Below are 10,977 nucleotides of genomic sequence, written 5' to 3' on the forward strand. Positions count from 1 at the left end.
GAGCTGTCCCTGGCTTCTTTTTGCTCAACGCTAGTACTCTGCAACTTGAGCCACAGTGCCACTCCTGGCCATTTTCTATATATGTGGTGCTGGGGAGTCGAAACCAGGGCTTCATGTAAATGAGGCAAGCACTCTTGCCACTAGGCCATATTCCCAGCCCCCCAGGTTGCTTCTATCTCCTGAGTTCTGGTATACAGGCATGTGGTACCACGCTCAACTCAAATCCAGCTTTTATAGACTCTAACCAGAGTCTCCTCTTGCTTCTTTTCCTAGAATAAGCTTACCGACTTGTTGGCACCCATCTCAGAGCAAATCCAAGAAGTGATAACCTTCCGGGAGAAGAACCGAGGCAGCAAGTTGTTCAATCACCTGTCAGCTGTCAGTGAGAGCATCCAGGCCCTGGGCTGGGTGGCTATGGTGAGCTATGTGTCTTCCAAGGAGGCAGGGATGGGGAGAGAAGGAAGGGGAGAAAGATATGTGTATGGCTAGCCGAGCGCCAGTGGCTCACATCTGTAATCCTAGCTACTCAGGAGGCTGAAATCTGAGTATCTTAGTTCAAAGCCAGCCAGGGCAGGAAAGTCCATGAGACTCTTATCTCCAATTAACCACAAGAAAACCAGAAGTGGTGCTGTGGCTCAAAGTGGGAGAGCACTAGCCTTGAGTGAAAGAGCTCAGGGCTAGTGCTCAAGCCCTGCAACTGGCTGAAAAAAAAAAAAAAAAAAAGTATGGCTGGAGAGGCTGTTGTCACTGTTTCTTTCTTCTCCAGGCTCCCAAACCTGCCCCCTATGTGAAAGAAATGAATGATGCTGCAATGTTTTATACAAACCGAGTCCTTAAAGAGTACAAAGATGTGTAAGTCTTATCTTGCCTTTCCTAAGGGGTAAAGGACAAGCCAGCTGGTTACTTCCTGGGGTATCACTTGGGGTTAATTAAGGCAGTGCTTGGCTTCTGAGTTGATTTCCTCATGTCAGACTGCTTTGTGGAAAGCTGGCTCATAGTGCCTACATTTGCAGGCACATACTTCTTTTTCATCTATGGGTTGGTAGAGTCCCCTTTAGTGTTTTCTTTTCCTTCCAGGTTGCAGAGGTTTTGTTGGAGGTAACATGGACTAATGCCCTTTTAGTTCCTTATTTACATAAAATTTTGTTCTTCTATTAAAAATATCTCACTGGTGCCATGTCAAAAACTCAGTAGGACCTCACTAGAAAATGACCCTGACACTTCCTGCAGTTAGGTCAAGCATGCCTATGCAGGTAATAAGTAAGGGGAGTCATTGCATTCTAAGTGCGTGCACACATTAGTCCTTGCTGATTTTTGTGTGCTACTTTTGAGTTAGATCTGACTATAGGCAACAATTACTTAGCTGCATAGTTATCCAAACCTTTCCTTCCAGTCATTATAAACCAAACATTTGTTGAGTAATGACTCTCGAAGAGGACCTACTCTCTTTTGTGTGAAAAGTGTCCCAGAACAACTGCTATTGAGCAGAGCCTAAGAAATGCCATCTGTAGGGAGATAGGAGCCCACGAGCAGGAGAGCTTCTAGAAGTACTACTGTAATGTAGCCTGACTGCCTCTTAACAAGTTCTTTAATCCTCTCAGGGATAAGAAGCATGTGGACTGGGTCAAATCCTACTTGAGTATATGGACGGAGCTGCAGGCTTATATCAAGGAGTTCCACACCACTGGACTGGCCTGGAACAAAACGGTTAGTGAGTCCTTGGTTCCTCTCGTGATCTCTCCAGAAACTTGTCCACAAGTTTCTTAGACTTCACAATCACCAAGGCCTGAGAAAGAATGCTAGTTATTTTTTGGTGGAGGGTAGAAGTAAAAAGAAAAAAGAGAAGAGAATAAAGAAACCCAGGATCAAAGACTTGAGTTATATTCAGTTCTTAAAAACAAAGGTCAAGAGCTAAGTGTTTGTAATTGTAGCTACTCTGGAGGCTGAGGTCTGAGGATTGTAGTTAAAAGCCAGCCCAGACAGGAAAGTCTTAAGACTCTTTATCTCCAGTTCACAAGCAAAATGCTAGAAGTAGAGGCATGGCTCAAATGATAGGGTGCCAGTCTTATGTGAAAAGTTAAGTAAGTGCTTAAGGCCCTTAGTTTGGGCTCTAGTACTGGGACAAAAGCCAAAAGGAAGGTAGGGGATGGTTATTGATGGAGACACACAGATGAATCACATAGTACTAGTTCTCAAAATATGATAGACACTTCCAGTACAAATCACCAAGCTAAATGCTATAATAAAGACATATTCCTCATTGCTGTGGGCCAGTGGTTCACATCTGTAATCCTACTCAGGAGGCCGAGTAGCGTTTACAGCCACTTTTAGAGCCAACCTGTGTAGATTAACAGACTCCCACATTGCCAGCTATTGTAGGAATCATATTCCTTCTTCCATGCACCAAAATCTCATATTCAACAATGAGTTTTGGGTTGCAAGAGAGGATTACTACTTAAACCTATCTGTAAGTTCTTGTTGCAAATTAAACAGACACAAACACACGCGGTATTCTGTAACTTTTATCTCCAATTAGCCACCTAAAAACTGGAAGTTCAGCTATGGCTCAAAGTGGTAGAGTGCTAGCCTTGAGCAGAAAATTTTGGACAGTGCCCAGGCCCTGAGTTCAAGCCCTATGACCACCACCACCAACAACAACAACAAGACACTCCTTTGAGTATGAGGAAGGAGAAGAGTGAGTGTCATGGGAAGAGGTTGTACTCTGAACTGGACTGGCCTGGATGGATGATGAGTATAGGATGCCGAGACATGGGAGAAATGAGATACTCAAGAGCAGGAAGAACTCTAACAAAGTAAATGCAGAGGAAATGTAGATAGTGACCTTCTGTGGCTTCAATAAGGATAAGTAGTCAGATTTTTAGGAGAAAAGGCTGGAAAGAAGATAGGCTGAGATTTTTAGACTCAGTCTTTGAGTTAAGGATATTGTAATGACCAGGTCTGTCTCCTTGTACAGATCAGAATAAGTTCTCATGCTCAGACCATGGCCATCATCATGATACCAGGGCCTGATAGAAAAGTACTTATACCAAGATAGTAGATTTCAGAAGGCCAAGGGAAGCTTTAAAGATTAGTCAAACATGGCTGATAAAAATTTTCACTGACATAGGGAAAGAGGATGATGATGGTACAGGTTGAGGAGCAGGCCGGAGATGATGAAATCAACTTTGAACTTGTTGAGTCTGAGGCCCTTGTAACACACTAGGGAAGATGTCAAGTAGATGTGTAGAAATGGGTTTAGATCTGCAATGAGAAGTAGAAAGAAAACGTGAAGGTTGAGAAATAGAGCTGTGCATTAGATTCTTCTTTTTTTTTTTTTTTTACTACTTTTTATTTTTGCCAGTCCTGGGGCTTGGATTCAGGGCCTGAGCACTGTCCATGGCTTCTTTTTGCTCAAGGCTAGCACTCTGCCACTTGAGCCACAGCACCACTTCTGGCCGTTTTCTGTATATGTAGTGCTGGGGAATTGAACCCAGGGCTTCATGTATACGAGGCAAGCACTCTTGCCACTAGGCCATATTCCCAGCATGCATTAGATTCTTGAAAGAGGGTGAGGAGGAATTAAAGCCATGTTGGGTTTGGTTAGGGAGCATTAATAATCATTACCTCCAGCGTTATGGAGGGACCTCATGTGTGCTGGACATACATCTAGTCCCACTGGGAATGGTAACAGAGCAGCGGAGAAGATGACTGTGTTACTTACACTTGTTGTTCCAGGGGCCTGTGGCAAAAGAACTGAGTGGGTTGCCATCTGGACCCTCTGTTGGATCAGGTCCCCCTCCTCCTCCACCTGGCCCACCTCCCCCACCGGTCCCTACCAGTTCAGGCTCTGATGACTCTGCCTCCCGCTCAGCACTGTTTGCACAGATTAATCAGGGGGAGAGCATCACACATGGTGAGTACTTTGTTATGAACAGTTGGTTCAGCAAATTGTTTATACTAGACCTCACTAGTCAGACACAACAGCTGGTGGGCACATGGGAAGATTTATTTGAGGTGTCATTTGCCTTCAAGTTGTCAGAAGGGACATTGAACCTGGATTAAAATGGATGATTTCAGTGAAGGTAAGCCTCTGTCCTGGGGGAAACTGGCTTAATTGTAAGTGGCCTATATTGAGGTACACTGATGGCAGTTTTCCCAGTTTTCAACGTACCACATAATCTCTGCAAAGTCTTTATGTCAGAAGGCCAACTTCACCAGAGGATGCACACAAGGCATACTGTAGGAACTTTGCTTAAGAAGGCTAATATTAGAGAGTAAGTCTTAATACAGCTGGTAGAGGTCATTGTATAGCTTTCTTCTGTTTTTTTTTTTTTTTTGGCCAGTCCTGGGGCTTGGACTCAGGGCCTGAGCACTGTCTCTGACTTCCTTTTGCTCAAGGCTAGCACTCTGCCACTTGAGCCAAAGCGCCACTTCTGGCTGTTTTCTGTATATGTGGTGCTGGGGAATCGAACCCAGGGCCTCATGTATATGAGGCAAGCTCTCTTGCCACTAGGCCATATCCCCAGCCCGTATAGCTTTCTTCTAAGAAGCTATTCAAAATACCCAACAGTAAGGGAAATTGCTAATAATAGTATATCCTCTTGTTGGGCCATTTGTGTATTTGGCCATTGTGTGTGTGTGTGTGTGTGTGTGTGTGTGTGTGCGCCTGTGTGTCTCTGTGTGTGTGTGTCTGTGTGCTTACAAAGGGCCATGTAATGTTTAAAGAAAAAAATATTTTTTATTGTTATTATAAAGGTGATGTACAGAAGGGTCACAATTACATAAGTCAAGTAAAGAGTACCTTTCTTTTTGGACAATGTCACCTCTTTCCTTGGTCTCTCCCAGTTTTTCCTTCCCATCCCCACTCTTAATAGAGTTCATTTTCAACACAATGTTGCATTTGTGTACCCTTTGTCCCTCCATTCATTTGCAAAGGAAAAATTTAGTAAACTATACTCACTAGTAACTGTGGGACTGAGCAGAAGCAACTCAGCTGAAGAAGCTGGATGTCATTGTCCTTACCAACATAAATCCAGTAAAATCATCTCAATAAAATCACTTCCCCTCACCCCTGAAGGAAAAAATAAATAAACCACTGTCAGCAGTGGTAGAGCTAAGAAGGTCATTCAGTATTAATAGTCAATGTAGATCTGGGCTCTGGCTACTCATGCTAGCTCCCCAGAAGGCTGAGATCTGGATCATCAATGATCAAAGCCAGCCCAGGCAGACAGATCCCCGATTTCCCCAATTAATAAGCAAAAAGCCAGAAGCAGAGGTATGGCTGAAGTGATAGAACATCAGCTTTAAACAAAAAAGCTGAATGAGAGTGCAGGGTCCTAAGCTTAAGCCCCAGTACCAGCACACATACATTAGAAAAAGAAAATAAAAAAGGTCATTGTGCCCAGAACTGGGGGCGCTTGCATATAATCCTACCTACTAAGGAGTCTGAGATCTGAGTTTCAAGCCAGCCCAACCAGCAAAGTCTGTGAGACGCTTATCTCCAATACCACCAAAAAGTAAAAAGTGGAGCTGTGGCTCAAGTGGTAGAGTGCCTTGAGCAAAAATAAAAAAAGCTTAGGGACAGTGTCCAGGCCTTGAGTTCAAGATCAGCACAAAAAAGAAAAAGAGAAAAAAAAGTTCAGCATAGACTGGACCAGGTAATGAAATCTTTTCCCTTCAAAAAAAAAGAGGAGATAGGCGCTTGCCTATCATACATGAAGCTCTGGGTTCAATTCCTCCTTACCACATAAACGGAAAAAGCAGGAAGTGGTGCTGTGACTCAAGTGGTGGAGTGCTAGCCTTGAGCAAAAGAAACTCATGGACAGTGCCCAGACCCTGAGTTCAAGCCCCAGGACTGGGAAAAAAGAGGGGGTGGGGTTGGAGGTGTAGCTCAGGTGAGTGAATGCAAGCATAAGATACGGAGTTCTGGTCTTGGACAAAGTGGGGAAAAAGGACATAGTTTTAAAAAATTGCTGGAAAATAGGCTGGGATTGTGGCTTAGTGGTACAGTGCTTGCCTAGCATGCATGAAGCCCTGGGTTTGATTCCTCAGCCACCATATAAACAGAAAAGGCCTGAAGTGGAGCTGTGGCTCACTGTGGTAGAGTGCTAGCCTTGAGTAAAAAAGAAGCCAGGGACAGTGCTCAGGCCCTGAGTTCAAGGCCCAGAACTGGCAAAAAAAAACAAAAAAAACAAAAAACAGTGTGAATAGAAATACAGGATATGGAGATGTAACAATGAAATCCCCCCTGTATAATAGAAGCCAGTACAGTACTTTTTTTTTTTTTTTTAAGTAGTTGGGCTGGTGGCTCTCACCTGTAATCCTAGCTACTCAGAAGGCTGATATATGAAGGTCATGGTTCTAAGCCAGCTTGGGCAAGAAAGTCCCTAAGACTCTAAAGACAGTTAACCATCAGTCAGCTGTTGTTCAAGTTGTTCTAGCCCTGAGATAGGGCCCAGGCCTCAGGGAATTAATCATTGATACATCCAGAGATAAAACATCAATTGTGTTTGCAGTACTCAAATAGTCCCAAAAGAAAGAATATTATATGTTTAAGGTTTACATGCTCTTTGGGCATATATTTAGTATAGTGTAAATAAATAATTTGTATAGGGGCTGGGGATATGGCCTAGTGGCAAGAGTGCTTGCCTCGTATACATGAGGCCCTGGGTTCAATTCCCCAGCACCACATATACAGAAAACTGCCAGAAGTGGCACTGTGGCTCAAGAGGTAGAGTGCTAGCCTTGAACAAAAAGAAGCCAGGGACAGTGCTCAGGCCCTGAGTCCAAGCCCCAGGACTGGCCAAAAAAAAAAAATAAATTAACTAAATTAAATAAATAATTTGTATAATGAAACAGCTAGCATATCTATCACTTTCCATGCTTAGATTTTTGTAATGAGTACCTAATACCCACTTTCATAGCAAATTTGCAGTATGCAATACATTTTTAACTATGGTTATCATACTGTACATTAGATGGCTAGACTGATTCATGCTATATAACACTACAAGTTTGCATCCTTTGACCTTTCTGCCTATATCCATTATGAGAAAAATTCTAGATATCATTTTGTCTATACACCTATTTACCTGTTGAGAAAATAACAAAAATGAAAAAAATACATTTGGGGAATTTTGATTGAGGAAAACAGTAAGTAATTTTGTGCTTTTTGCAAATTTTTATAAGTCAAATTATTTTTCAATGAACAGTTTAAAATGTCTATCAAGTTGGGCATTTTATCATTTTGCAAGGATTTCAAGTTTGAGCCATTGATACCCAGGCAAGATGCTTTCTTTCCTAATCTTGGTTATGATTTAATTTTTCATTTGATTCCCCTCTTCTACAGTGAACAAGTAAAATGCCTCTTATGTTTTTAAGCTTTGTTTCATTTTTTTCTGTTGGTTTATTTCATGACTTTTGTGTTTAAATTATGTACCACTAGTTAATAAGTTCATGTTGTCTTTGAAAAATTTCTTCAAATTTTAATTTTCAATTGTGTGTATAGGGTAACATAATCAGAAAATTTAAGAATAAAGTGTAAAGATACACAAATGAAAAAAATGTAAAACTTCATTAACCTGTTTACTAGGGGGAAACGAAATATAGATTTTCAAATACTGGTACTTGAGGTAGGGGAGGGTTAGTTGTGGTTGAAGTTGCTTCTCTCAGATTTTCATTACTTATCACATATTTTTCTTCCCTGACTACTTTAAAAACTGCATACTTATTTTTTGAGTACCTGTTTGGTACATATCTTTGTAGATCTTTTTCTGTACATTCACATATCTGTTCTTTCTCCCTCCCTATCTCCAACACACATATTTTAATGGAACTATGTAATTTGACCTAGGGGAACAAGTGAAATGATGAAGAATAAAAAGTAGCCAAAAACTGCTTGCAAGAGGCTCTTGATCTTGGTTTGAATTTTCTGCTCAGGATCAGTGCTTGTAGGAAGGTTGTTGCCTCAGCCTAAAGATTTTGTATGAAGGACAGGAGCAACATGTTGTTCTTTCAGCCCTGAAGCATGTATCCGATGATATGAAGACCCACAAGAACCCTGCCCTGAAAGCTCAGAGTGGTCCAGTACGCAGTGGTCCCAAACCATTCTCTGCACCTAAACCCCAAAGCAACCCTTCTCCCAAGCCAGCCACAAAGAAGGAGCCAGCTCTACTTGAACTGGAGGGCAAGAAATGGAGAGTGGTGAGTTGAAAATACCCGGGTCAGGGTGGGGACAAGGGATTAAAGCGAGCTCAGCCAAATGAGTGCAGGGATGTGGCTTGCAGTGCGAAAATAAAGGTTTGGTACCACTGGTTACTTGTCTTCATGTACTTCATGAGAAGGATTCTGGGGCATCTCTTTAACAGGAAAATCAGGAGAATGTTTCCAACCTGGTAATTGATGACACAGAGCTGAAGCAGGTGGTTTACATATACAAGTGTGTCAACACGACATTGCAAATCAAGGGCAAGATTAACTCCATTACAGTAGGTGAGTTTTTATCACTGTTTTAGGAAGGTTCTGCTCCAGAGCCTGAGAAGGCTAAAGTTTACACTGTTGACCTGCTTGCTTTTTTCTAGATAACTGTAAGAAACTCGGTCTGGTATTTGATGACGTGGTGGGCATTGTGGAGATAATCAATAGTAGAGATGTCAAAGTTCAGGTAACTTGATACCTTGGCCCCTTCTTTGGTCCCTGAGGAATTAATTGAAGAAGTTACAGCAGACCCACAGATGTTGCTTGGGTAACAACCGGATCTTGGGAGCTAGGCTGCTTTGAATGTGGCAGAAAAGAAGCTGGCTCTTCAAGGTGCTTTTTCCAGCACTCATCCCAGCCTGCCCCCAGCATCTAATGTCTGGAGGTTCTCATGTAGTTGCAGGATCCTGTGAAATAAAGGCTCTCCTGGCAACTTAACTCACGTATCTTCCCCCACCTTCTGGGACTCACTCAGTTCTCTTGGTTTTCTCTGCAGGTAATGGGTAAAGTGCCAACCATTTCCATTAATAAAACAGATGGCTGCCATGCTTACCTGAGCAAGAATTCTCTGGATTGTGAGATAGTCAGTGCCAAATCTTCTGAGATGAATGTTCTCATTCCTACAGATGGCGGTGACTTTGTAAGTTGTTTCTTTAGCAGCATGGTAAAAACAAGGGCTTAGCTAGAGGAATGCCTGTAATCCCAGTACTTGGAAGGCTGAAGCAGTAGGATCTGAAATTTGAAACAAGCCTGGGCTACAGAGACGCATCTTACAATGGAGAAATCTATTTGATAGGCAATTGGCAATGAGTAAGTAGGTAAACCTAATTCTACACACCAAAAAGTGGCAGCACACAGAAGCAAGGTAATCTAGTCTTGTGAAGTGCTAAAGGAGGATTTCTGAAATTGAGCTCTGGACAGCAGAGTCCTAGCACTCTGTCAAGCTGGTGCTCCAAAGCCATGTTTACTCTTGTAACAGTCCAAGACTACTGAACAGAGAACATTGTTGTACTACAGCAGGATAGGATGGGTTCAGTTTACCACTTTATTACTTCATCCCACTGTGCTCTTAGGATGAAGTAGGAGTGTGAAAGATTGAGCCAGTGCATTCTGTAGCCCAGATTTCATTCTATTCTCTCTTCCTTTACAGAATGAGTTCCCAGTCCCTGAGCAGTTCAAGACCTTATGGAATGGGCAAAAGTTGGTCACCACAGTGACAGAAATCGCTGGATAAGCGAAGTGCCAGTGGGTTCTTTGCCCTCTCCCTTCACACCATGGGATAAATCTGTATCAAGACGGTTCTTTTCTAGATTTCCTCTACCTTTCTGCTCTTAACTGCTTCTCTGCTCTGAGAAGCCCAGCTACCTGCCTTCACTGAATATACCTCAGGCTGAGATTTGGGGTGGGACAGCAGGGCAGTTGATCTTCTGCAGGAAGGTACAGCTTCTCCACATCAGCATGGCCATACCACCAGTCTGGTCTTAAGGGACTGCACACCTGGACTGGGATGTTTCAGCGCTCAGCTTTTTAGGGGAAGGGTTATTCTACCAACAAACTATCCTTTTGGAAGAATAGCAGTCCCAGGAATTAATATCAAAATGTGCACACTCGTGAATCTTTTTCTCACAGTGAATATGGAAGTAGCAGAAGCTGATGTGATTTCAGATGGCTCCTCCAACCAGACTAACAAGTTGACAAGTGAGGGGTTGGTTTCCTGGACCAAAAGCCAAGGGTTGGCCATCTAGCATTCCTTCCAAGCAAACGTGTTTCCTAGCAGCATTCCAGCACTCTGCATTCCATCTCCCGTAGTCCGTATCAACCATGACATACTGGGTTCTTAGGTCCCAGATGCAGTTATAATGCCCTGGGTCTTGTGCCCTTTCATTCCTCTGATATCCCTGCCCAGCACCTTCCTACAGAGGTGTTTTTAAGAATAAGAAAAAGGAAGCTAGGTGCTGGTAGTTCATACCTGTAATACTAGCGACTCAGGAGGCTGGGATCTGAGGATCACGGGTAGATGTTAGTCTGGGCAGAAAAGTCCATGATACTCTTATCTCCAATAAACTACCCTTTAAATAGCTGGAAGTGGAACTCTAGCTCAGTGCTAGCCTTGAGCAAAAAGAAGTTGCGGCACAGCATCCTGGCCCTGAGTTAAAGCCCCAGAACCAGCAGAAAAGAACAATGACCAAAAAAAAAAAATTGCCATTCCAAGGAATCACATTCCTCCCTTGCTGCTAGGTAGGCGCCTGGCATCTGTCCTCATGACTGCCAATCATGCTCAACAGTTTAGGGCTTTGGTCCAGGGACCTGAACAGAGTACTAAAAAACCTCCACTGCAGGCTGGTTTAGGTCTTGGTTTATGTAAGAGTCTTGCACAGCATTGCAAGTGTAAATTTCAGTTTTCCCCTCTCAAACACACTTACCAAAATATGCAATTTTTTTTTTTTGGTGGGAAGAGAGATTGTCCTGTGACTTCTACCCATTTCCTGAGGCCTGTGGAAA

At 42.9% G+C, this 10,977-nt stretch overlaps 1 protein-coding gene and 1 non-coding gene across 5 annotated transcripts in view; one reads left to right on the forward strand and one right to left on the reverse strand.

The window, feature by feature from the left end:
• Cap1 (cyclase associated actin cytoskeleton regulatory protein 1) overlaps nucleotides 1–10,529 on the forward strand; it is a 30,350-nt gene extending 19,821 nt beyond the window's left edge. For 3 of the 4 annotated variants that reach the window (XM_048350985.1, XM_048350986.1, XM_048350984.1), the window contains exons 5-13: nucleotides 274–417; nucleotides 767–852; nucleotides 1,602–1,707; nucleotides 3,736–3,913; nucleotides 8,018–8,202; nucleotides 8,367–8,490; nucleotides 8,580–8,662; nucleotides 8,972–9,115; nucleotides 9,626–10,529. In XM_048350985.1, coding sequence (XP_048206942.1) covers nucleotides 274–417; nucleotides 767–852; nucleotides 1,602–1,707; nucleotides 3,736–3,913; nucleotides 8,018–8,202; nucleotides 8,367–8,490; nucleotides 8,580–8,662; nucleotides 8,972–9,115; nucleotides 9,626–9,709 — 1,134 coding nt within the window. In that variant the 3' untranslated portion in view covers nucleotides 9,710–10,529. Of the gene's footprint in view, nucleotides 1–273; nucleotides 418–766; nucleotides 853–1,601; nucleotides 1,708–3,735; nucleotides 3,914–8,017; nucleotides 8,203–8,366; nucleotides 8,491–8,579; nucleotides 8,772–8,808; nucleotides 8,907–8,971; nucleotides 9,116–9,625 lie in introns of those variants that run through there. The other variant, XR_007211577.1, reaches the window with a different exon arrangement.
• On the reverse strand, nucleotides 2,384–2,510 carry LOC125355825. Its single transcript, XR_007211753.1, has one exon. It is a non-coding gene; the product is annotated as a small nucleolar RNA SNORA40 (small nucleolar RNA).
• Nucleotides 10,530–10,977: the final 448 nt, after the last annotated feature.

Source organism: Perognathus longimembris, chromosome 7, assembly GCF_023159225.1.
Source record: "Perognathus longimembris pacificus isolate PPM17 chromosome 7, ASM2315922v1, whole genome shotgun sequence".
Taxonomy (NCBI): Eukaryota; Metazoa; Chordata; class Mammalia; order Rodentia; family Heteromyidae; genus Perognathus; species Perognathus longimembris.